The following is a 26,188-nucleotide window of genomic DNA, read 5'->3' as shown; positions in this document are numbered from 1 at the left end:
GAGCCGGACGAGGCGGGTCGAGCAGAATCGAGCGTTTGTTGGCGGTCAAACGACGGTCAGAGCAGGTTTGGCCAATTAGGTCTGTGGTCGGTTGTTGCGTTCACACTGCCCCCTTCCGGAGAGGCATCCGGCGTATCGCCACGACAACAGCAGCATCTTCATCACACACGCAGATGGAGAGGCAACAGAGTTCTAATGCGCACCCCCCCCCCCCAAAAAAAGAAAACAAACGCCCCTCAAAATACGAGCGGGATTATTCAGCGTGGTGGATAATGGTGAATAATAATATTTTAGTAGCTGGCGTGGTTCATTCAAAAATACGTGCAGGTGTGAACGGAGGCAGTGTGACATCACCGAAACATGATGGAACCAAAATCAATTTTCCACAAGTAGTAAATGTGATTCAGTTAAGATTCCAAATTGAAAACAGTGTTTCCCCAGGGTTCTTTAGAAAGCCACTGGATAGTGTGCACGCCACATCCTTTTGTGCACACTATTTACCCCTGGATTGCTTCAGGCTAATGTCTCAATAATTTTCCCTCCTTTCTCAGGTCCTTCCCACAAAGGACTTAACTAATGATCCGTGGACAAAATGAAGCATTCAAATTTATTCATTAATCATTCATCTCCAGCTCATTGAAAATGCTAAACTTCCACAAAATTAAGATTGAATATTGAAAAGTGATTGAGGGAGACAGCTTTCGGAGAGCGGGCCGAGCGAGGCGGCGCGTCCCCAGACCGCCAAAACAGGCGCTCCTCCAGCAGACGCCGCCCCCCCCCCGCCACCACCACGCGGGGCCGCGGTCAAGGTGGCCGGAGTGCGCTAAGTGCTAGTTAAGGTCACGGGTTTCGTTAGTTGTAATTGGATCTTGGAATCTGGAGAAGCGTAGAATTTCTGTCAACACTGCCTGTAATTATTCTCTTTTCCAATTAATGGTGACATAGATTAATTATCTGATGAGGCAAAGCCAATTGCAATCATTCACCCAGCTAAAATTAGATCAGTCCTGACAGCAGCATGAAAGTCACCTGTTTCATTGTTATGGATTTGAAGGGGTGGGGGGGGGGGTAGTGAAGCGTGCCGGGGGGAGTAAGTTGTCTGGTACAGGTGAACGTCCCATCACGCCGTTAAGGCTCTACTCATTCCATCCAGCAGCGCCCCGAACGGTCGGTTTGGTCGTCCCGGGGTGGCGGGTCGGGGACGACCCGTCTGCGGAGACGCGCAGGAACGCAGCGGCGAGCCGGGTTTCTTCTGCTAGCCGAGCCTGTTCCGAGAAGGGACACATCAAACGGAGCTAATTAAGCAAATGCTGATTTGTTTGGTTTGGGGGGGTGGTGGTGGGGGGTTGGGGCGGTAATAAGAAGCCCTCTTAGAGCGTGATGGTGGAAAGTAAAGTTACACTTGCTCTTATTTTTATAGGGAAGGAGAACGAGGGACTCCTGGTGAACCATGTCCAGGTTCAGCGCTCCTCTGTTTTAAAAACCTCGGCATCCAGTTTTTCTATTAAAGTGCCTGGCACTGTCAACCAGCTTGGGAATCTGAACCCCGGCCTAGCCGTGCAGAAATTCTCTGACTAACAATTATATCAGCAACAGGATCTTGGATTACTGTCCCCGGGGACGGGGCCAGTGGGCGTCTGCTCCAATCATTACTGGCCATTCAACAAGGCTCTGCACTGCTCTCCGCTGTTAGCCATTGTCAATTACGCCATCCCCAGTGTAAACTCACAGAACACAGAGCTGAACTGCCAGTTCTGGCAGGAGTGGAACAGCATGACAGCCCCCCCCCCCACCACCACCACCACCACCACACACACAAGTCTCCCACCCCACTCCCATCCTTGGGTTCCAGGGGCTTCCATCCCTCAAGCTTCTTATGAGCTGTTTGGCTCCTGGTGCCTGCGCTAGGAAGGCGCTAGCCTGACCTCTGGTACGCTCTGCTTGTGGGGTTAAGTGGACATGATGGATTAGAGGAGGCATCGTCGGGAGTCATCCAGCTTTTAAATACGACCGATATCAGCTGTGACGTGCTGCTATAAATACCTACATCCTTTCATATTGCCGGCGTCTCCGTGGAAAATAACATGAAATGTCAAATGCTTTTCTCCTCCTCCCCTAAATCCTGAGCCAGAGTTGAAAAGGAGCCTGTGCGAGGCGAGAGCAGGCGGCTCTGATGGACCCTGTGCTGAGCTGTGACGGGTGACGGTGCGGCGCGCTTGAATACACCGGCTCTTTTGTCCTTCACACTCTGCGGCTCCCTGATAGCTCCTCCCCCTACTGTGCCCTACTCCTCCCCGCCTTGAGCGGCGATCTGCTGGGGCCTTTTCAGGCTGGGCCAGTGAGACACGGCTGTTCCCAGTAATGTCTGGACCGGACCCATCAAAAAGAAAAAGAAAAAAAAAAAAAAATGTCAGCAGTCGGAGGAGGAGGAAAGCGCTTAATAGTATTTTCAGCGGGTTCTCCCATGAAAGTCTGAGCCTATATCGCCTCCAGCATGACTGCTGAAGCTGAATTCAAGGTTTGATTCTAATAAGAAAAGAAACAACCAGTAAACATGGACCAGAGGGATTCTTGCAGAGGTAAAGGGGGGCGGGGGGGGTTAGCATGGTTGCGCAGCACCTGGCTGTTAGCTGGACAGGACATTTTGTGTAGATTCATCACTGTCTCTCTGTCCGCTTTGACCTCATCTCACATCACAGCACCGATTAGCCTGTGATTATCTCCTAAATGAAGCTCCTTCGTTACTAACCTTGCAGAATATGCTACTCTTCTGCCTCCGACACAAGGTTATTGGACGGAGAGCAGCTAGCGCCCGCATGCGCCGCGACGTGCTCGTAGCAACCCGTAAAAGCGGCAGGCGCCCCTGCTCGACGAGGAGCCGACTCCAGTGTTAATGTGATGTGACCGAGCACAATATGCCGTGTATACAGAGTCGTCAGAGCTAGCCTACGAGACGGAGCCGCCGCATAGGTGCTCAGGCAGACGCGCCATCCATCACGCCAGCCGTCTGACGAGCGGCGGTACGGGCTGTAATGTAAGAGTGGCGTCTCTAACGGAGGCGAGGCGTGGAGCTAATGTCCGCCTGGCCGCCCCTGCCTGGCAGAGGAGGCACGGGGTGAAGCTCAGACAATGCCGAGCGGAACGCCGAGCCGTTGCGGTATGAAGGGAATGCACCTGCGTTTGCTAGGAAGTTCAATGGGGGGGGGGGGGGTTTACCATTCAAGTGACACTTTGAGAACTCCTGTTTTTACCTGGGCTCTTCCGATCCCGCGGTCGCTCTCGTGAGAGAGGGCCTGGCAGCGGTCCAGTCCGGCCCGGCTGCGGCGGCTGCGTTGTTTGAAGTATTCCGCCGATGCTTTGTGCATCCTCTTCTGCAACAAAGAGAGCTGGGGGGGGGGAGAGAGAGAAGGCAGAGAAAAGGAATTGGTAAGGCAGGAGAGGAAATTAATGGCAGTGTTCAAGAAGAATGATGGAGGGGAATAGAGAAAGCAGTCAATAGCCCATTCTGCAGTACACGGGCCTGACAGGAATTTCACAGTCTCTTGGTTTCTCTGCCCACTCGTGTGCACTCATCAGAAACCAGTCACATCTGGCTGCCAGGATGGGGGGTTAATTTTCTCTAAATGCTTCAGCAGTTTTGTTCTAGCCGAGGCAAACTCTGTGACTGCAAAGCTGATGAGTAAAATATTTCTACTTCACCCAGTTTAACTTTATACCAATCCCCTCAAGACATATTTTACACATACACACAGAGTCATGAACCCCCCACTGAAACCAGAAATTATTCCTAGTCTCTCGGAAAGACATGCTGCTCGCTTTATTATTTGAACACAGTTTCGAGCAAAGAGGTTTAAATTCTGATAGATGCCGTTGCTTTTCTTCCCCCTGCATCTCTCTACTCTTCCTGCAAAGCTTATCATTGCTTGGCAATGTGTTCCCTAGTGCATTGAAAACTTAAGCGAATTAGCTCAGTCATCAGCTCCTGGAGGAAAAGACAATAACAGGGAGGCTCTTTATGGCGTTCCCTGCTAAAAACCCCGAGCTAAACGCCACGAGCACGAAGGAACGCTCGCGTGTACGTTAGGATGGAGGATTTATACGAAGGCAAACAGACCACCGACTTCCATTCCAGTGTTTTGATTCGGTTCAAACTGTGGATTGAAAATACATTTGAGATTCTTTATGTTAAGAAAAAGAACTACAGGCAGAAGGACAACAGCATATAGCCCCACCTGTTAACGTGGGATGAGAAAACAACAAAAATTAGCTCATTTAGCCATCGGTAAATGTTCTGCTCGTGTTTCTGACTATATCCTACACACACGTATACACACCGTATGCAAATATGCTTTTTATGTTGTGTAACGGCATTAGCACGCCACCTTTTGTGTTTTCTCTTCCTCAGGATGAGGATATTTATACAAATACTCACACTGGTCCTTGACATGTTGCTCTAGTAGTCTGGAACGTCAGCTATAATTATTTTGCAACATAAGCGCAATAATACGTTTTATTTGATGTGGAACAACAAACGTGGAAAACCTGGACCCTGGAAGGCTCAAAAAGAGGCGTTTGATTCTTGCAATCTCTAGTCCCACCACTAGATGCCACCAAATCCTTGACGCCGTAAAAAAACCTGCCACTTTTCGCTGGTGACTTTTTAAGCTTATTTCAATCACAAGATGTTCCAAACTAAAGCTCACAGTTATCTGTCTACTACACAAACAAGCAGCAAAGCTCAATTTGGGTCATGGCTGTGATCATCTGTGAAATCCGAATAGGAATTAGGAGCCCAGTCCCAATCACTTTGACAGACTTTGGTCATACTAAAGGGGATATGAAATCTATCAATGTAGCTCTAAAAGATGTATGAAAGATGCTTGAGTTTGAATCTGATTGAATGTGATGGCTGGGAATTTACGTTTCCAGAACATTCTTGCTCATAAGCTTGTTACAAAAAGCTAAATTTGGGTGCAGAAGCGCTCGCCGGGGGCCTGCCGTTACAGAAGTGAAGAGTTGAAACAAACAAAAGTGAAGGCTGAATCCGGAGTAAAAGAAAATCAGGCTTTGATCACGAGCGTGGAAAATCCTGTCCACAGGATTTCATTTTTGCATGCATTTCTCACTTGATAACATTCATGCAGTTAGATGAGGAATTGCTCAAGTAAAGGTATTAGTCATTTTTGGAACAAATAATACGCTATTTTCATTACAGGAACGGAGTGTGGCGTCTCCTTGGCGCTATGGTTGTCACGTGTAATTCTATTTCAGCCAAACGGCGTCAAACACTGTAAGATTAAAAGGAAAACTGATAGTGAGGCTTCGTTGCTATTTTAACCTTTATTCTCTGATCCTGTCGTGCCTTTTCTCCTGATCTCTAATCACTGGCAGTTGTGCACGCGAGGCTTCTTATCCCACTTTCTTTTCTTTTTTTTTTACCTCCGAACGACCCAGAAACGATATAATGAAGAAACGCGGGAAGTATTTGTCTCTATCTTCACTCCCTTAAATGGAAAAACAACACATCTCTGGTCCCATCCCGCCATCCGTTATCCTCCTCCACTTAACTCAGCTCGTCATTATTAGATCACCGCGGCGACCTCCTCATCGCCGCGGTTACCGCCAATGCAGCTATGCGGTGCGGACGGTGAGGGCGTAGAAGGTGACATAACTACGCCACAGAAGACAAATGCTGCCATAAAACAGAAGAAGAAGAAGGAAGAGGAGGAGGTTTGAGAGACAGAACACTTCACAAAAGATTATATGAAGCATACCTGGGTGTAATAATGTAAAGATTTAACTACGTGGTTTTTCCTGCTTAAAGCAGACGCTGCCTCCTGTTTGGCCCGCACCAGGGTCTCCTTCAGGCCTTCGTAGTCACTCGCCAGCTTTTTGTTCTCCTTTAGTGCCTTTTTTAGAGCTTCCTACAAACAGAAAACCTGGTTTGAACTCTGAAAAACGTTGGCAACAAGGCGCATTTGAGGCCCAGAAGAAGCATCATTTGCACGGACAGTGAATGCGACCTCTCCTTTAACCCACACCAGTGGTGAACACACACCTGAACACACACCTGAGCGATGACTGACCTGCTACCGTAATTAACACGCGTTCCATATTCTGCAGCTAACTACTGCACCGACTTCAGGCTTCCTCTGGGAAACAGGTCGCAGCACGTCCCCTCTCGTTCTAACGCTGAATTTCCCCGTGTGTTGCCTACGTGGCTGGCGAACGCCTCGAATCTACCTGCAGACATAATGAAGTGTGTCTCCGCAGTAAAACACGAGCAGCACTAAAGTGATGAGTTTAACCCAGCAGAAAGAGGGGCTGTAAACATGACAAATGCCTGCTATTGATTTCAGGTTTAATTACTCCATGCAGCACTGACAAAGCCCATCTGATGCTGTTGTGAAGTGTAAACGGAACAAATTACACTTCAATGCCCATACGAAATTGATAACGTCGGCACTTTGCGTTGTTTACTTTGTGCTCGCCAAACGATGAGCCCAAATTAGAAAAATAGGCGTGGAAAGGCAAATGTTTCTGAAAGAGAGGTGACCAGCCTGGTTCCATCTCTGCCTTTAGCTGCACCGGCGTGTCTCTGCTCATCACCGGATCCATAACATGATTAAAATGGATGCTTTTGGCGGCAGTTCTAATAGAAACCTCTGCAAACTAACATTTGACTATGCCTAACTACCCTGTTTCATGCCCTGCGAATGCACACTCTTCTTATTATATTATGCTAATGAAGGCATTATGTGTGCTTTTTTATTACCCCCCATGATTAAAATGCCCAGATTCTACTGAACCTCGGATTCTGGCTGACCTTTTTTTTTCTTTTTTTTTTTTAAAATTCGGGTATTGTTGTTATACCATCTTATTTCATCAAGTGAAAAGACTAAACCCCTTTTTGCATGGCTAACTTTTATCTGGCTAATGGGAGTTGTGTCTACGAGGAAGACTTCTAATTCTTAAATTGTCTCACGCCAACAACTTCTTTAAAGTTGCTGCACTTGGATGCATGGCAGCTTAAGCTCCATTGCCTTTTCTTGTTTTGAACTAATGCATTCTTGATCACCGTTTAATGAAACTATATACCACATGGCGATTTCACATTAGATAAGCCATGTGAAACCCCCATCAGCAAAGAGGCTCTGGCTGGGGCTGATAATCCTGCAGATGAAAACCTTACAATAAATAAGGCTTTTCCTTCAGACGCGAGGCGTTCACAGCCACCACGCTCTTGTTTTTCCCAGGAGCTGGTTTCTCACGTATAAATTAAACAAATCCAGACAACGTGTGTGATTTTTTTCCGCTGTATGCAGACACGGGGAACGGGGGCGCGGCGTCTCGCCACAATACGCATCAGCAAATTCATCCAGACAAAGGACTGTCAACCGCGGGGGAAAGCGCTTATAATTTCTTAAAAAAATGACCACGGCCGGTAATTTTAATTGCGCGCAGCCCCGTTTTTCCCGGCGTCTTGTTGTGACACGCAGACGCGCTGACACTAATCCGCGAGCAAACACTGAAACGCTTTCACAGCTCATCTCTGACTGCGCCGTACTCGATCATGTATGTGCGGGGAGTCGGGCAGGGCGGCGTGTTCCGTTACCTTGGCGACTTCGAGCTGCTTTTTGCGGGCCGCGACGTGAGCGGCGTGAATCCGCACGAATCGGCGTGAGCGTTGTTGGCAGTTATTAATGTCAGACTGCAAGGTGCTCATTAGGAGAGCGGCTGATTTGTGGTGGAAATTCACAGCATCAGACTCACATCTGGAAGGAGAAATCAGAAACCCCCGAGGTTAGATCTTTTTTTCCTCATTGCCTTTTAGTGGCTTCAATGAGATACATGAGAAAAGGAAGGAACGCCTTTAATAAATGACAACATAAAAGTGTGAAGATTGGTTGAGTTATTCATTATTTTTCCTGAAAAACAAGAAGATTTGGGGGGTTTCGGACTCACTGAAGATGCTTTATGACCTGTGGCAGCCTTGCAGCGGTGGCTTCCATCTGCTCTGAGGCCTGTCTGTGGAGCTCCCTCTTCTCCAGGAGGTCACTGATCATACCCAGGGCGCTGCCATGTCTCTTTACTGTGGCGATGTGCAAATCCTGCCGACAAAACAGCAGCGGGAGGAGAAAATGAAAAGAGTGACAAGATAAATTGCGGCGACTGGCTTCGTGATCAATGAGCTCTGCAGAGTAAACCCGACTTCACAACTGTTCTTTGACTCCAGAGGAACTGTTTTGGGTTGTTTTTTTTTACCTGAGCTGCTTTTAGACGCTCACATCTGAGATTTTTCTCCTTCTCCAGGTGGACTAATGCGCTCTGATGGTCCTGCTCCATCTCTTTCAGATCTTTTAGCAACCGCTTGATTTTCTGCCCAAAGCAACAATTTGTCAAAAAAGTTGGAAAGAAAATGAGGCGCTCTTCTGATCATTACGGCCCTTTTTCCAGAATCAATACCTGGATTTTTGCTTCCAGGGCTTTGGTCGCCAAAGATGAGTCTTCAAACTCTCTGCGTAGTTCAAGGTTGGTTATTTCTGAGCACCGTTGCTGTCGATCACACTCTTCCTTTAAATTTTCACAAAGTCTCTGGTGCAAAAGAAAACACCCATCAGACTGTTCCCCTTAAGGGTAATGGGGAAAACGCACAATTATGAAGCTCCATTTGGCCGATTTTAGCGGAACTGGGTAGTAACGGATGAAATGGCATCATAATTTACCTTCAGCAGATCCACAACAGACCTCTGACTGCTCAGAGTCTCCATGAAGGTAAGACGCCGCCGCTCAGCCAGCCTCGCCCGGATCGCGCCGTGTTGTGCTACAACTCGGGTCACTTCCTCCTCGGCCTTTTCCCACTGCGCGTCATTGTCAGTGATTTTCTGGAGCATCTGCCGCTGCTCTCCCTGCATCCGTTTAACCGCGTTGCCACTGAAGGGAAAACCACAGTGACGCGTCGGGATACTCGGGGAGAAACATTCCCGTCTTCCGACGCACCTCTCAGAAAGGCTTCGTTTGCAGGCTTCCATGTTCTGCACACATTCCCTGTTTTCCTCACGGAGCCTCTCCAAAGCATCCCGCCTGTATTTGAGCTGCTCTTCTGTGCAGGAAAACTCTGCTTCCACGCGGAGTCTCTGTGGAGAGTCTGCGGTGTCACTAAGTGGATGCACTTACTGGAAACACCTTGACGGGCTCCATTGTTAGCATGCGTACAGTCTATACGGCCGCTCTCATGAGGGGCCGACTGTAGCTCTGCCTGTATGCACCTCGCTGAGGGTGCGTACAGCAGCGCCATAATGGCTTGTTAGCCGTGTGACCTCACTTACATTTCTGTTGACGTCTTCTTGCAGGGCGACGAGCTTGGCTTCAAATGTTCCAACGCGCTTTAGTTGGTCTCCGATCTGAAGGTTTAGCTTTAAAATCTGTTAGGGAAAATCTGCGTTCACATTGAGAGGGAGTCAAATTCAGACCAGGCGACTTACTTTGTCCTTCTCCTTTGCTTCCAGCTCCATCAACTCGGGGATCCGCTGTGTCATAGCTGCACACTTTTCCTCTGTGAGAGCGACGGTGCTCTCGGTGTCCTTGATTTCAACACACAGGTGGTTTTCCAGCATCTTTAGATCTTTTAATTCCCCCCTGACCGGAAAACAAAGGGTTTGGAAGTGGTTTACGCTGAAGGGTGCTGGAATCACTGGATTTCCACCATCAATCATCAAATGTCAGTGACTCTTGTATGAACATACTCACAGTTTTTCACTCAGCTGATTCTTCAGCAGCGACAGCGAGTCCTCCAGTGATGTCCTTTCATTGTTGGTGTCCTCCTCCAGTTTCTGTAGCTCAGCCTGGACCTGCAGATGATCACTCCGGGCAGCTGCGTGAGCTTCATCAGCCTGAAAAAAGACGGCGGAAAACGTTTCTTTTATCCACTTCAATAATACCAGCTATCCGGTCCTGTTGTGCCTCTTTCCTCAATGTGGTCACGCAGTCTGTGGTGACAAACTCAGTGAAGGACGGCGCCTTTTTAATTTGGGCAACTTCATTTTGAGGCTGTCCTTAAGCCCCCACTTACCCTGAAGGCTTGATATATTCTGACCTTTAATGACAGGAAACTGGGCCGCAATAAAACTACATTGGTGTCAAGCAGAGTTGATGATTGTCTACCCGTTAAACTACTCCAGCAGGCACGAGTGAACTGAATACTGACACACTGAAGAGGATAACAAGTGCACAATCTGAGGGAAGAGCTGCTCATTTAATGTTTTGTGGTGATTGAGACTTTTCCTTTGGGGACTAAAAACATTTGTTACAGAACTCTGGCGGGATCAATCATTTAACCCTTGACCCCTGCAGCACCGAGGATCTGGTCATGTGCTCCCTCTGTGACAGATATGCACTAAGAAATGATCACACCAAGCATACACATCTAAAAGTGGAATTAAAATTAGGCCATTAGAGGAAGATTACATGATTATCTTTGACCTGAAAGGACCCAAATGAGAACTGGACACAAAAGCTGTCTGTCCTGAGGCATCGCGGCTGACCTGAGCTTGTGCGACCTTTATCTGAGTTGTGATCCCTCTCTGGAGCTCAAGGCTTTCCTTCACATGAGGGATCTGCGCTTCGGCAGAGCTGATCTCCTGGTGCAGGCGCTGGTTCAGCAGCTCGGTGCGCGACAGCTTCTCCTGGGCTTGGTCAAGTTTGTTCCGTTCCAGCTCCAGCTGCCTCTTCAGCTCAGCGACGTCACTAATGCAAGCCTCGTGCTCTGGGAGGAGGGGTGAAATACAAATATGGCAAGAATGTAATAAAGTGTTGGACTCATTGTTCTGACGATCAAACACAGCCAGCAGGTGTTACCACAGACCTTCCTGGACAGCCAGCGTGAGCTCCTGCTGCTTCCAGAGCGCCATGCTGTCAACTTCGCTCCCCAAAATTCTTTTCTTCTGTCTTTCTGTGTGAAGAGCTTCCTCTGCACACTGCCTGTCAGCCTCCAGTCGCTCAATCAGATACATGACCTCTCCAAGGACATCATTTATTTTCCTCAATAGTGGCGTTAATGGGCAACTTTCCAGCGGATGGGAAACTATACAAGAGTTGTACAGTCTATTACGCCGCGTGACAGTGTGGTAAAATTATCTTTGGTTACAAAAGAAAATAGGGGTGTTGGATTTTTTCCCCCTTACCTTTTAAACTGATTGCAATGCCCTCAATGAACAAGTCTGTAGACAGCACTGATTCAGAATCTGAGTCTCTGGCCGGAAAACTGCATTCAAGAGAAAGTTCTATTGAGTGCGTCGAATAAAAGCGTGATAAAATACAGAAATGACTTCACCTCAAGATCCTGTTGTACTGGTGTCTGTCGTGAGTCGCCTGTGGATATTTCACAGACCGCTACAGGAGAAAAAGTTCAAAAGAATTATCCTATTTGTGTCACGTGGGTCACGTCTAACATCAGTTTACCTGTTGACACCAATTTTTCACCATCATCTTCAGATCTTGGATGTGCTCAACCGCTTTATCCACGCACGGCAAGGGACTGTTGAGCAAGGCACAGGTGCGTCGTCGACCAGAGCAGATGGCCTGAAGATCGGCTTGATCTTGGGGGAAAAAACCCCATAAGTAGATTAGTTTAATTTCTGCTACACATCTAAATATCTTCAGTTATTGCTCTTACAAGCGTAAATACCTTTAAAAATCTGTAAATAACATGCAGATGATTCATTCTTTAATGAAAACTAAAAGAAAAACATCTTGGAGAAACATCTTCTGCCGGAACAAACGTTGCCCTTTCTTCATTAAATTTATTTGGAGAAGTAATTAAACAATTTATTAGGCTGTGAAATATTTTCCTCTCTCTCTTTGCTTCTGCTGGCATAGATTTGTAATAAACTGGAAGCATCTCTGGGAGAACAGACAGCTCATGTGAACATCAAGAAAAACCCAGAGGCACAATCCAGAATGGCGAACGGGCGCCATCTGGTGGACGGAAAGCGCACTCGCGCAATCACAACGGGCAATTGAACCCAGCTTGAGCTAATTTCACTTGACAGGACTTATTTATAGAAATATAGTGAAACTGCGTCACAGGCACAGGGCTGTTCCTTTTTAAAGCGGTAAGGTAAAAAATAAATAATTAAAAAATCACAGTGCATATTCCAATCCAATACAAATCATCTCCTGGTCCACTCTTCCACTATTGTAGCTGTATTCAGTAGGTCTGATTATTCCAGAATTTCACATCAGAACACAAATAACACAAACAGCAAACGACACCATCCTGTGGCATTAACGTAGCTCGACTGAACTTAACAACATCTGCCCCATCATAAGTCCCATTGAACGTACTAATCTGCATTTCTGACCAGTCTACCAGTTCTGGTGGTGATAATTCAGCTGTCAAATAGTCTGCTAATCTATACAAGCTGGCTTTGACTCTGGACTAATACAGCCACACATTTCTTGCTCAAACACAATGTCTAAAGCAGGAGATTTAGTGGTTGTTGAAGGCTGATGCGATTGAAAAATAAGTTTCTTTTCCATGTGAACACCTTGTGAGGAGTGGCTGCATCCCATCTGTATCCAGTATAACGTCGACTGCTTATTACAGTCGTGCTGTAGAAGCACATGCATGTGTACAATTTATAGACTGAACACAGATGAACACAAGAACAGTCAGTGGGGAAAAAAAAATACAGGGACACTAGAAATAAAAATGATCCACTGCTGAGCGGTTTAGATGAAAAATGACACAGTGAAAGTGGGCAATACGTCATCAGCAGGCTGAATCCGCTCTAAATCACACTGGCAGAGTGTATTATAGTCACAGAGCGGACCTGGACCAAGGGTCAGTCGCCTTCACCGCCTCCCTTCACTAATGTCATATGTATTATACAAATGTCCTCATATTTACTGATTTATTTAGACAGGATATAAATGGTAAAATGCAAACCCAGCTTAAACACTGACTCCACGCCGACTTGTGACAATTTAATTAGCAGGTACTAACTTAATTGGCCTTTTTATTTAAAAACTAGAAAGTTGTACATTGTATGCAGGACATAAGCACAGAGCACGCTGCTCATTTGATGTTATTGACAATAGCGTGGTTATTTTTCCCTCTCAGTGCCCATCTGTTGTGCCCAGTATCACCATGGGACCCAGTAGCAAACAGGCAGTAGTGCACCAGTGTTTGAAATGGATCAATTTCAAAATCTATTCACAGTAATTCTCTTGCAAAGATATAGAGGATATATATATAAAATACAACAGAGTTTATATGCAAAACACAAATTATATGGCTGATCCCTCTGTGACCCTGCACAGGCAATCACTTCTCTGATCTCCAAGTTTGTCTGACTTCTATTTTTAATCCTACTTCTCATATTGCTTATTTTAGAATTTTTCCTCTTCGGGGAAAATAGTTTATCTCCAATTTTGGTAATATTGTCCTCCACCAAAGGCCAGAATTAAAGGCATCCCAGCATGGAAACCCAATTTTATGAATACACAACTTATGGTGCAAGAGAAATCCCTGTAACATAAGTGAAAACAGGTTAGGATGGAGTATTTTATTGAGGCAACTTTATGACAAAAACAGGAAAATCAGAAGGAAACAGTAAACTAAAGTGAACCCATTGTTTTTAAAGTTAGTTGTAGTAACCTTTCTCACCTTGTTGACCAGGTGGTTCTTCCCTCGATGGGAATCTGAGGGGCTCCACGTCAGGCATGGCTCAAACCGGAAATGAAAATGCTAAAAACAATAGCAACAATCAATGCTAGCTTTAGCTACTTTGCTTTCGCTACTTTGCGTTAACTTTCAAATGATCCCTCGGCTTATATCGCTTCCAAAGGCGAAGATAAATGGGTGGCAGCTAATTAACTCGGCTAATAATAAATTAATGAGCAGCAGGGGGTCGTTGCCATGGTGACGTGAAAGTGAAAAAGCAGCCCCCTATCAACTTACTTGAATAGCTGCCACCGATCTGTTAGCTGCCCCGTATTGTCATTCAGAGGAGGGACATTCCATCCCTCCCCAAAAGTGGATTTGGTTAAACTTTCCTCCAAATAAATCAAGAGAACTCGCTGTCAATTCTCTATAGAGGTTGCCAGGCAACGGGGTGGGGGCTGCATTTGGTGAGGTACATTCAAGAGCAGCAGCGGGTTTTTTTTCTATTTAAAGGGCGACAAACTGGATTAATTTAGATAGTGACAATCTTGGGAAACTTTTGTTTATTTCTTTAAACTGTTAAATTATTAGGGAAGAATGTTTTATTGTATTTCTTGTGTGTGTTTTAAAAAAAATATATTTTCATCATCACCATCGCAGCAAAAGTGATACAATGTTATCTGTTGCTCTGAAGGGTTTATAATTGCACAAAGGTCGTATTAATGTACCAAATATTTGAAATGAGCCTAAATCTAAAGCTAAATTCAACAATGACTCTGACAAATAGAATTTCAAATTAGAATAAATTTCCTCTCTATTCTAAAATTTGATTCAAAGCAACAACTAATGTGTCTGCATACAGCCTTTTCCACTTTAGGTATTATATTAAAACCTAAAACATTTGAAATTTCTTTTGCATGTATATTGTCAACCTTAAAATCTAAAATGAAAATAGGTCAAATCATTATTATTGTTGGCGTGTTGATATTCTTTGCATTGAAACGCCAGCCAATCGATGACGTCATGTATTTCCAAAACTGGGGGGAGGGAAAAATAAAGTAAAAACTACCAATGGACACCTTTGCGTGACCGTTTAATTCGCTCTGTAAATCTGTTTATTTTCACATATTCCACATTTTAGTTCCAAAGCCGAACATTTAAAAAAAAAAAAATTGCAGCAGACTGGCGCAAGTCAAGAGATTCCGCATTACGTCATCGCGAAGGCCACATACATGCGGGAGGTAAATGCTGCCTGTGCTCAGCTCAGCCAGTGCGCTACCCGAACATTTCCACTCCAGCAGCTCCGCAGGAACCCCGTCACAGCCACGGCCGCTTCGTGCAGCGATGCCGCGACACATACCAAAGAAATCTTGATCGCACCGCGGGGACGGGAACCTGCAGATCCCTGGATGGGAAAACGGCGGCGTTTGCGTGATATGCCTGGAAACAAATGCTGGTAAGTGTTGTGCAAGTGCGCCGCTGCGGTGGTGGAGCGAGAGAAATGAGTTTCCCGATCAAGTTGCATGGATGAAAAGCGGGGATACAGTCTGAGGAAACGGAGAATCGGGGCTGTTTGTGTCTGTGCGGGTGGCAGCGGTTGTTCCTGGGATGCACAGGTGTCTCCACCGGAGCTGAGTAGTCAGCAAGCCTGTTGCAGTTTCTCCTGCTGCTCCTCTGGGTGTTGTTGCAGGTCGTACCTTCACTCAAGCTTTCAGTGATGCAGATATCCTCCCCAAACCAAACAGCTGACCTCATTCCAGTGTCCCTCCATCATTTCCATCATCACACAGCCGGAGAAACCGTGTTCTGAGGAGAACCGCAGCAGCCGACCATAAATTTACGGCTCTCCTCTAACACCAGAGTCCCAGAGTTTTGGCCTTTTTGCAGCCGAAACCATGGCGACGATGGGACAGAGAGCAGAGGGCCCTCCAGACAGGGGGGGACCGGAGAAGCCTCCTCCGGCGTCCAGCATCCCAGCGCCGGTTTAGCGCCTCAGTCTCGGGATGTAAAAATAACTTTGGCCAATCAGCAGGAACAGCTGCGGCGGATTCCACCACGCTGCAAGTGCACGGAGAGAAATGTGCAACATGCAGACCTGCAGAGTGAGACTAAAGAAGTTGAATCAGCCAATAAAGAGGCTGAAGAAGAGCCCCAATCTTTTATTCACGCCATAACTTGCTGTGTTCGGAGCTGTTTACCAGCCTGGCGAGGCCACAGAGGCCGAGCGGCGTCACGCTGGGCCCATGCCAGCCGGGCTTTGGGCTCTGCAACCAGAGAGCCGGTAAAGCTCTTCAAGAATGTGGAGGCTTTTCATTTGTAGTTAAAGATAGAGAGCGGCGGCGCACGCTGTCTCCCAGCAGAAGGTTTCTAATTTCAGATTTGGTCGGGTCCGTCCACCGTGCCGTCGCGACTCCTACGTGGTGTTGGCGAGGAGGAGGATTTGCCTTGTAATAACTCGGGAGGATGACAATGGTGCTGCACCAAAGGTATGCCCACGGGCTCGGCGCCGTCCTCCCCTTGCTGCTGGTCGGCTGTAAGATCTGATCCCGTGATCCGTTCGGGCCGCCTGGAGCTGCAGCAGGTCAGGGGTTCGCTTCTGGTGTGGACCAAACACTTTTAAAGTCGCTCTCAGAGTAAGTGGTGAATGGCCTTAAGGTTTCCTATCGAGATGACATTGGGCTGTTGCACACTGACCCGTGCACGCGTGTGTTACTGCTCCTGATGATCCACCAGCAGGTTTCATGTGTGTTTCTGCCAGCTTTTAAACCACAGAATGCAGCAAATCGGGCATTTTCAGTGTCTGGAGCGCTTCATTTCTTCAGAGTCCCTTGGCTATTTTTGAGAGATCGGGTCAAATCCTGGATTTTTTTTACTTGCGGGCTGATTTCTGAGCTTGAGAACGGATCAGAAACAAAGTTCCGTGTGGAGTTGAGTGGAGGATAGAGAGGGAGGGAACTGTGCTGCCGTTTGCTGTGTAACACCAGAGGATTTCTAATTTGCACGTTGCAGCGTGCGTCTCAGATCTTTGAGTGTTCTTAAACACACCGACTAATGAAGAAACTTTCAGACCGGGCTCATCTGCAGTGGGAGGTGTGTGTGTGGTGGGGGGGGGGGGGGGTGGCAGTGTGTTTTTATGAACAGAGTGGCTGGGATCATTGCTGCCATGGCAACAAACCACGTGACCAACTGTATTAGATTGCCACAGACAGAGTGCAGCGAGGCATGGTGTGAGCATGCCACTTTGCACCTTTGAAAGTCCTTTTATTCACACACACACACACACACACGCACGCACACAGGTTTTAATGTACAGTCGTGCTTCCACTGTATCAGTCTAATTAAAATTGAGGTCATTATCAACAGGGGTCAGGTGAACCCGCTCTGGGGGTCAAATCAGCCCTGATTCACCCCACTTGTGTGTTTAGTGTAATGAGGTTTACGACATTGTAATAACCACAGACAGGTTTTATCTTAGGGTGAGGTGAGATGGATTCTGTCATAATGCTCAGGGTGCAGGTATTTTTAAAGGTTTCGCACTTGAATCCTGAAAATTTTTTAATTTGATTTATTCTAATGATTTAAGCTGCAATCTAAAGCCCCTCCCACAAACAGGGACCATCCACTCACAGCTAAATAAATAAATCCTAATTTAATAATTTTGTTTTGACTCATCACGTCTGAGCGAGTTTAACTGTGTAAACTTAGTAAACGGTAACAGGTAAATCAGGTATTTTTAAACGACAGTGGCTGAACATCGGTTTTTCTGCTGACCTGAGAGCAGGTTTCCAGCCTCTGACATCGCTCTCTCTCCCATTTGATTAGAATGATTGACGACTACGGCTGGAGCGGCGACAACATGGCGGACAGAAGGCAACTGTTTGTGGAGATGAGTGAGTATTTGGAGGCAGAACCGCAATCAGACCGACGGATCCGCCGCAAAGCCTTCCAGGAAAGACGGCCACCATGTGTTATGACATTAGAACAGCTCAGTAAAATAAAATGAGGTTTCAGAACGGCAGCGTCGGGGCTAAGTACTGTTGAAGCCTCTCTTTTGGTGTCAGTGTCGAGGTGAAAAGTGACGTTTCTTCTGGTTGGAACGACTGTTTATCTTCTAAACGAGCTGGTTTATCTGTCATTGCCCAATAAGCCGTTGTTTTTCCGTCCTCAGGGGCTCATAATTTGGATTCCATCCGATTGTCCACGTACAGAACCGCCTGCAAGCTGAGATTCGTTCAGAAGAAATGCAACAGTGAGTATGCCCCCCCCCACGTGACTCCTCCTCTGCGTCCACTCACACACGTTTCGGCCTCCAGTGCATTTGGTCGACATTTGGAACGTCATCGAGGCGTTCCGGGAGAACGCCGTCAACGCCATGGACCTCGGCGGCGACCTCTCCGTGGCGCGCCTCGAGATGGTGCTGTCCACCGTCTTTTGCCAGCTGAACAAGCGCATGCCCACCACCCACCAGATCAGCGCCGAGCAGTCCATCAGCCTGCTGCTGAACTTCCTGCTGGCGGCCTACGACCCGTGAGTAACGCCGCCTGCTTTCACCTCGACGGCGCGAACGAGTCTCTGCCAATGTGGAGAAGAGGTGCGGACGATTCCCCGAGGAAAAGCTGCATTTTCTTGCATCCACTGTTATAGGAAGACATAATTAATGCGTTTATCTGTCGCAACGACCCCCTTTTGAACCCATCTGCAGCCATAATGTAAAACATATGTTTCTTTTAGGGACGGCCAGGGAAAGTTGTCGGTGTTTGTGGTGAAGATGGCCCTGGCAACCATCTGTGGCGGGAAAATTCTGGATAAATTAAGATGTAAGCAAAGCACCAAGTCTTTGTTTTACCTTTTTAATCCTGAGAAATGAAACAATGAAAGCACCTGGCGACGGTAACGTTCACAGCGTTTGTAGTTCAACGAGCCTTTGAAGCCGCTGCGATGCCCTGCGTGCGTGTGGCGAACGACTGCTTCACTTTGATGTGTTTTCACAAATAACTGGGATAATTCGATTGTGCCGCGCTGTAATTAGCCCACCGCGTTGGCAGCCGACAATTAGCTTGTTTCACTGGCGTAACGTCGGCCTGCGTTGGTTTCCAGATATTTTCTCGCAGATTTCCGACCCCGCCGGCGTGATGGTGCAGCCGCAGTTTGACCAGTTTCTGAGGGAGGTTCTCAAACTGCCCATGGCCGTTTTCGAGGGACCTTCGTTCAGCTACAGCGAGCAAGCCGCCAGGATGTGCTTCGCGCAGCAGGTGGGGGTCCGGCTGAAGGAACCTGCGGTTCTTGTGCGTGTTTGCTGAGTCCCCCTCTCTCCTCTGCTCAGAAAAAGGTCTCCCTCAACACTTTCCTGGACACGCTGATGTCAGACCCGCCCCCTCAGTGTCTGGTGTGGCTGCCGCTCATGCATCGGCTCGCCAACGTCGAGAACGGTAAGACGGCGTGGAATATTTATGGAGGGGAGCGCTCAGCGAGCCCCCGGAGGACGTAGCTAGCAAACACGGCCAACAGATCAGATCCACGCAGGAAATTGCACGTGTGCGGCCGCCCACAGGGGCCCGGCGGTCGGTGTTTAATAATATCCACGCTCGCACGCACGCCTTATCGGATGGTCGTCATGTCAACGGGAGAGTGGCTGTCACCTGTCACGTGCTCGGCTTTGATTTAAGCGACGATCATCCGAACAGGCGCCTAAAATAGCCATTTTTTTTGCGCACACGCCATCTACATGTGTGTGTTTGCCCCCCCCCACCCGCAGTCTTTCACCCGGTCGAGTGCTCCTACTGCCACACCGAGAGTATGATGGGTTTCCGCTACCGCTGCCAGCAATGTCATAATTACCAGCTCTGTCAGGACTGCTTCTGGAGGGGGCATGCCAGCGGTTCCCATAGCAACCAGCACCAAATGAAGGAGTATACGTCATGGGTAAGAGGAGGAGGAGAGAAGGTGTGTGCTGAGAGAGGTGTGTCTGTGCCACTGTTTTAATAGTTTAATTCATTCTCCGTGGCCACACGGATGCTTGCGGACCTTCTGATGCTTCCACAAGGTCCGGGAGGAAAATTCATCCCGTTCTTGTCTTTCAGAAATCCCCCGCTAAGAAGTTATCCCATGCCCTCAGCAAGTCGCTGAGCTGCGCCTCCAGCAGGGAGCCTCTCCACCCGATGTTCCCCGAAACGCCAGAGAAACCTCTCAACCTCGCTCACATCGCGTACGTTTCTCCCGGTTTCCTTCCCGAAGAGAGAGACGCCCGCTGGCGCGCGTGTGCGGTTCCCATTCAGCTTTTTAAGGCTTTGATTTCAGCCCTGAGCTGATAATTATCCTGTTGCTGCCTTCAAGTCTGAAGTAATTCCAGTCAATCTCTTGGGTCAACTAATCAATGAGCCTTAATTGTAGCCCTGGGAACGATCTTAATTCGCAGCGCTGCATCTGACGTTTCCTCCACTTTAGACTTTAGAACATTTGCTGCTGAATTGTACAGAAATCATGTCAATATTAGCAAATTTCTATCTCCACGGTTGCTGATTGTAACGATTTTCCTTCTTTTCCTTCTTTTTTTAACTCCTAACTCCTCAGAGACACGTGGTGAGTCTGCCTTCTGCGTTTTGTCCTCACAACATGGGCTAAAAATGTCCCGTCTGTCCTAGAATTCTGTCTTCACCCGTCTTTTTCACGTCCAGGCCGCCGAGACCGATCAACGTCACCACCGACTACTCGCTCTCGCACTCCATGCCGACGTCAGGGAACCCTTACTCCACCAAAAAGTGAGTGAGCTGAACAGCGGTCGCCCTGGATTGTGCCACAGATCTTTTCAGCTCCTCCCACAGAGGCTCTGTGGACCCACACGGCTCCTCGCGTGTGTTCATTTCTCCTCCTTTAACGGTTTTGTCCTGAATTTACGTTGCCTTTCAGCAAGAATAATGATGTAGGGTCAAAGACCTTGACTGGGGCTCCTCCCCATCTGTTGAGAGGGAAGGGGTAAGTGGCACAGGTGTGCGGCGAGCACGCCCCAGCTGCATGCACGATCTAATATAGATAATGAGCAGAGAGCAGGGAACTAATCATGCATTATTAAGAATGCTGCTGACATTCTTTGGGTGATGCTGAGTGAGCTATATGATGCATTTACGCCGCGTTATGGGAGGATCCACCTGCGCGTTCTTTAGGGAACACTGTTCCCTTTCATCAGACGGGCTGACGTGAAGTCACGCAGGTGTGCTGAGTGGGCGGCGGCGTCGGGACGTCTGGTGCGGCGGACTCTTAGGTCTCCTGGGGCGCTGTGGCAGATCTGATTGAGTTTGGAGATGTCAGGTTTTTAAATGGCCGGAGCGCTCGCGGCAGCCGTTCAGCCATGGTGAACACTGGCCCCTCCCACTTTCATATAATGGGAGGAGCCAGGGCGACCGAGCAGGTTTAAATGTTCTGTTCAATTAAAATCAGGAAATATAGATTATATAGTGATTATATATTATTATTACCAGATTGGTGCAACACAGACGGTCGCTGTGAGTGTAAATTCCAAAATTATTTTCCCAAAACGAGTGTTTCTCTTCTCTTTTCTGGATGAGTTAACTTCATTTATGCATTTTTTTTTTTTTTTGGAGGCCGCCACTGATTCTGCTGTCCACATCAGAGTGTGCATGCTTGAAATATCTTCGGGGTGAATTGTTTCAATCGGCTTTAATGACTTTTTAAGTTTTATTAAAGCCTTGAGTGATTGATGTTACAACACACACAGCCTGGCTTTTTTTCTTTTTTGCTCGGCCTGCCCTTTATCACACTCCCGGCCTTAAGCAGCGCTGTTCCTCCCAAACATAATACAGCCTTGTTTCTCTCTAACCAACCGTGAAAAATCTGCTTTTCAGCCCCGCTCTCCTCCTCCTTGTCTCTTTTGTGGCCTTCTCTCTGCTCCCTCCGCCTCCTATCGGGCCCCGCCGTCACCTGCGCGACGTGATGTTTGAATGTTCTGTGACGTGCTGCACTGTTTCAGGCTGAACTACAACCTCGACGTTGCCGATAGACTCGCTGACGAACACGCTCTGATTGGCCTGTATGTGAATCTGCTCCGAAACAGGCCCAAATCATGGTTAGTCAGCGTGGTGGGCACGGATTGCTCAGCTCAACCACCACTTTGCAGTCTTTCCCTGAACCTAACCTCATTCTGAGTGTGTCGCAGCACTAAAATTGCTTGTTGTCATAAGGAAAATGACCCGACGGGAACACAAAATACTAACTCCGAGATCCCTAGCTGCTATAATTCTGTGCTTTTCTGCGTCTCTGGTCCCTGGTCCTCCGTTGACGGCCCTAAACAAACTAAACCTTGTGTTTTTCGTGCGGTATCGGGCGTAATAACTGCCTCACGTCGTGAATTCCCATCTCTATTTTCCTCTTCATCAGTTTGCTGGAGAGCAGCAACCATCAAGACGAAGAGCACAGTCTCATCGCCCGCTATGCTGCTAGACTGGCTGCTGATGCTGTGGTGAGATATGCGTCGCCGTCTGTGTCCTATGGTGCCGTCTGTGTCCACGCCGACATCACTAATGAGGAGACGTTACCGCCAGGAAGTGTCTCCTTCTACCGCGTTCTGCCTCTGTTCTGGTTGCGTCCACAAAGTCGGTGGATGGCATCATCCTTATGACGTCATCCGTGCGACGACTCTTCTTTGGTTTCAGGCTCAACAGCAGAGGGTCCCCGCGGACGCGCCGTGCTATCTGGACGCCAACAAGCAGCAGAGGCAGCTCATTGCCGAGCTGGAGAGCAAAAACAGGTTAGGGAGGAATGCCCGAGTGATGCTCTTCACATTTGTTCACTCTTTGGCTCCTGTTTTCCATCTTCCATCATTACATCATATATTCTTTGGTCCCCTCGTTAGTCTTACCATGTCCAGAAACTGCAGACGTTACTACTGGAAATGGAGCTTTTCGCGTACTGTATGTGCGTTTGTTTGCAGAGAAATCCTGCAGGAAATTCAGCGGCTGCGGCTTCAGCATGAGGAGGCGTCCCAGCCTCCACCTGACAAGGTCCAGCAGAACCCCACCCTGCTGGCAGAGCTACGGCTTCTCAGGTGGCCTTGCATCCTAAACTGAAATCACTCATGGTGCATTAAAAAGCCTCTCCCCTGCATTGTTTTCTGTTTCCCCGTTAGGCAGCGCAAAGACGAGCTTGAGCAACGAATGTCGACGCTGCAGGAGAGTCGCAGAGAACTGATGGTGCAGCTGGAGCAACTGATGATGCTTCTCAAGGTCCTGCTCCTTAACCTCCGTTCAAATTCAAGATTATTGGGGGGCTCCTCAATTAATCCTGCACAAAACAAGCAAACTTTGCTTTCATTTCGTATCATTTTTAGTTTTCAGTGAATTAAAAAGAAGGTCTCATTTGAGAATCTATAAAAACTGAAATAAGCTCTCAACTGTGCCATGAAATACCATATAATGGTGTAAATAAATGACGAGTTAAAATTAAAATGACCATAAAATAAATAATTGCATATAAAATGCATGTCTAGAGTAATTACAGTCAATGACAAGGACGTTGCACTCTGATTGTTACTAGACAGCGCCGCCCTGTGGCCATTTTCCGAAGATATTCAAAGTCCAGATATAAGTTTATTTCTCTGATATACGTAATTGGGTGTTTGGCGACATCTAGTGGTGAGAAGAAATATTGCACTATCTAGACGAAAGCGCAACAATTTCACCAAAAAGTCACTCCGGAGTATGAAGCCCACTGGCAGTCCTTCACTGTACCGTGTAATACCTACAGATGGTCAAACTACAAACTTGACTGCTGAAATCTTTAAATGTCTGGACAGAATGAAATAAATAGGCTTTGTGTGCTGCAGACTCAGGGTCCCGGCTCTCCCCGCTCTTCCCCCAGTCACACCATCAGCCGCTCGATCCCCACGCCCATCCACTCCGACTCTGCTGTCACAACCCCGACGCACACACCTCAGGACTCGTTAATGGGCGTTGGGGGTGATGTCCAGGAGGCCTTCGCTCAGGGTATCACAGTCACACCCACCGTCACGGAGGCGGTCGGACGCCCATGTTAAACCTGTGTTTGTTGAAAGGTCCACGGAGAAACCTGAGGAACGACCTCCTCATTGCTGCTGATTCCATCACCAACACGATGTCATCGCTGGTCAAAGAACTCAATTCAGGTGGGAACGGATGAAGGTGGAGCTTCTGAACGAGAATACTGGAGCTGGTTTGGATGGTTTCTCCCCACAGAGGGCGGCAGCGAGACCGAGAGCACGGTGGACTCCGAATTTGGGCGCGGTGACATTTTGGCAACGACCTCTTCGGAATCCTTCTTCTCATACAAACCGAGGTGCTCCTCACGCTTCCTCTGCTCCTTCAGCATCCCAAAACGGAAGCCCTCGCTCATCTCCTGTGTCCCGTTGCAGAGGGGCCAGCGCTGCGGAGGAGGAGAGCTTCGAGAACGACCTGGAGCGGCAGCTGGAGGACGAGCTCAGTCTGGAGGAGCTGCTGAAGCACAGGCAGGAACCAGACAGCGCGTGCATGGTGAGGCTGCGGCGGCGGTTTCAGCGATGATCTGAGCTGTGTTCTAACTCCCCGCCTGTGTTTGTGTGGGTGCAGGTGACCCTGCAGCAGTGACTGCTCAGGTACGCCGCTGCATCCTCGACTTAGGACGTTCCTCCTTCAATCCTGCCACTCGCACGGAAGAGATTCATGTCCAAATATGTTCCCTGGTGTGAACAGGTGAGCAACAGTCGAGGACACTGGACGGTGGGCGGCAACGCTGGACGGGAGGTCCAACCCTGGACGGGTGGAGACGTGGAGTTAGAGAGCAAACGCTGATGTGAATCTATATTTTTAAGCAACACGTGTCAAAGGTAAAACTGTGAGCCGATTTAAAAGGATAAATTGGTGAGCCGTCTATTTTACCACAGGTGCCATAAAAACGCGACTCTTGGGGCGGATTAGCGCTTAGTTTTCAACCTTTTTTCTTTGGAATCCATTCTCAGACAAGCGTATGAAGACGACAGATGTTTGAGAGCCAGGTTTACGTGGGATTAAAAGCAGAGGTCTAAGATTACGTCTGGCTCACGGTGAAAATTCGGTGAACGTGTAACAATGATTTCATCGCTATTCCATGGATTTGTTCCGGTTTGTCTGGTGGCTTTTCTATTTCTTTTTTTTTGTTGTTGTTATTCTCATTTGGAACCGACCAAAATACGTGTTTATTGGAATCCACCAATATCAGATACTGCCTTAAGTGATCAGACCACCTCTCAAAAGAGCTCTTTAAAGCATGTAGCTGAAAATGACGCTGAGCAGAGATCCGAGGTCTCGTCACGGGACAAACCGGATCCACCCGAAGCTGATAATCGATGATTGATTATCTGCAGGCCAATATGTTGACGGGTGGCTTCTTCATCGGATCTAATGCTGATCTTAAAGATTCTGAGGTCGACACTGCTGAATATGGTGATCAAATCCACTTTACTGTTGGTGGTTCAAGACTAAAGCTGAACCATTTCCAACCAGTTCAGTTGTTACCTCTCTCTCTCTCTCTCTCTCTCTCTCACACACACACACACACACACACACACTCTCTCTCTCACACACACACACACTCTCTCACACACACACAGAGCAATTTTTGTGACTTGCACATACACACTCCTGTTGTGCCGGAGTGTCTATTTCAAATTAGAAACGTGTGAAAAATAATTCTACACTATAGTTTGATTTTGGAGCCAGTTCATAGCAGTGATTTTGCATGGTGGTGATGCATAATAAAATGTTGACACACGATTTATGTCTGGAAACTTGTTTTTTCCCCTACTTGTTCCCTCGTTTGCTCAAACTGTCGTTGCGCATCTATAAAGCCCTCAAAACTGAACTGTTGACTGCCCTCCGCCTGCTGTCGATAATCCATCAGAGGCAGCGATGTTTTGGTGCAAGCTGATCGTCTTAATTAACAGATGTTGCCAGAAAATGATTTATGAAGAATAAATTATTCATTTTTTTCAAGCAAACTGCAACACCAACCTGATTTAAGATGGACCGCGACATCTAACAAACTTAACTTTGTAATCGACAATTTATAGATTATTGTAATCAGTCAAATAAAGTGTTTTTGCTGGTATAAAACAACTATTAATTCTGATATATAACCCACGTCCTGTCATATCTTCACATTTCTGAGGTGCGTGGCTCCTCCTGGTGGTAACGATAGGAACTGCAGCCAGTGTCAGCGTTGACTGCACAGGAGTTTGTTATATCACACAATAAAATCAGATTAAAATGAAATGGCTTGTTATTTTCAGCGTTACTTAACAGCAGAATATTAAATATGCATATTAAATATGTCCACGTTCGCTTTGAACTTTCAGTGCAGGGTGCAGACCGTCTGGAATATCAAAGCTTTTAATTAGGAGAAAGAAACAGGATGGATGGATGATGAATGGGTGGATGAATGAACGTGTGTGTGGATGGATGAATGAATGGGTGGGGTCTGACTGCTTTTTAGAGGGCTGCCTGTACAGTATATAAATATTTC

At 47.5% G+C, this 26,188-nt stretch overlaps 2 protein-coding genes across 6 annotated transcripts; one reads left to right on the top strand and one right to left on the bottom strand.

Annotated features, from left to right (window-relative positions):
• Positions 1 to 593: 593 nt before the first annotated feature.
• Positions 594 to 14,235, bottom strand: LOC130538835 (coiled-coil domain-containing protein 178). Its single transcript, XM_057056772.1, has 18 exons — positions 13,670 to 14,235; positions 11,461 to 11,597; positions 11,333 to 11,391; positions 11,184 to 11,263; positions 10,865 to 11,083; positions 10,545 to 10,765; positions 9,751 to 9,893; positions 9,486 to 9,639; positions 9,330 to 9,425; positions 9,001 to 9,137; positions 8,727 to 8,934; positions 8,467 to 8,595; positions 8,266 to 8,379; positions 7,966 to 8,111; positions 7,616 to 7,775; positions 5,775 to 5,924; positions 3,252 to 3,386; positions 594 to 1,265 (listed from the first exon to the last, which is right to left on the bottom strand). Exons 1-18 carry the CDS (start codon positions 13,725 to 13,727, stop codon positions 1,137 to 1,139), a joined length of 2,475 nt encoding a protein of 824 aa, XP_056912752.1. The 5' UTR covers positions 13,728 to 14,235; the 3' UTR covers positions 594 to 1,136.
• Positions 14,236 to 15,181: 946 nt separating this feature from the next.
• dtna (dystrobrevin, alpha) lies at positions 15,182 to 25,440 on the top strand. 5 transcript variants are annotated; one of them, XM_057056766.1, is made up of 23 exons: positions 15,182 to 16,152; positions 17,489 to 17,556; positions 17,835 to 17,915; positions 17,980 to 18,193; positions 18,398 to 18,483; positions 18,764 to 18,918; positions 18,990 to 19,095; positions 19,422 to 19,588; positions 19,747 to 19,871; positions 20,237 to 20,245; positions 20,341 to 20,424; positions 20,573 to 20,638; positions 21,651 to 21,746; positions 22,058 to 22,139; positions 22,333 to 22,427; positions 22,611 to 22,724; positions 22,806 to 22,902; positions 23,502 to 23,661; positions 23,730 to 23,819; positions 23,890 to 23,989; positions 24,066 to 24,183; positions 24,259 to 24,284; positions 24,382 to 25,440. In XM_057056766.1, the coding sequence occupies exons 1-22, from the start codon at positions 16,130 to 16,132 to the stop codon at positions 24,274 to 24,276; spliced, it is 2,154 nt and encodes a 717-aa protein (XP_056912746.1). In that variant the 5' UTR covers positions 15,182 to 16,129; the 3' UTR covers positions 24,277 to 24,284; positions 24,382 to 25,440. The 5 variants fall into 5 exon arrangements, with proteins under 5 accessions (XP_056912746.1, XP_056912747.1, XP_056912748.1 ...); XM_057056767.1 differs by lacking the exon at positions 20,237 to 20,245; XM_057056768.1 differs by lacking the exons at positions 20,237 to 20,245; positions 20,573 to 20,638.
• The last annotated feature ends 748 nt before the right edge of the window (positions 25,441 to 26,188 follow it).

This window comes from Takifugu flavidus, chromosome 15 (genome assembly GCF_003711565.1).
Source record: "Takifugu flavidus isolate HTHZ2018 chromosome 15, ASM371156v2, whole genome shotgun sequence".
In the NCBI taxonomy this organism is placed as follows: domain Eukaryota; kingdom Metazoa; phylum Chordata; class Actinopteri; order Tetraodontiformes; family Tetraodontidae; genus Takifugu; species Takifugu flavidus.
Note: the sequence above shows the minus strand (reverse complement) of the source record. Positions and strands in the feature narration are given on the sequence as shown.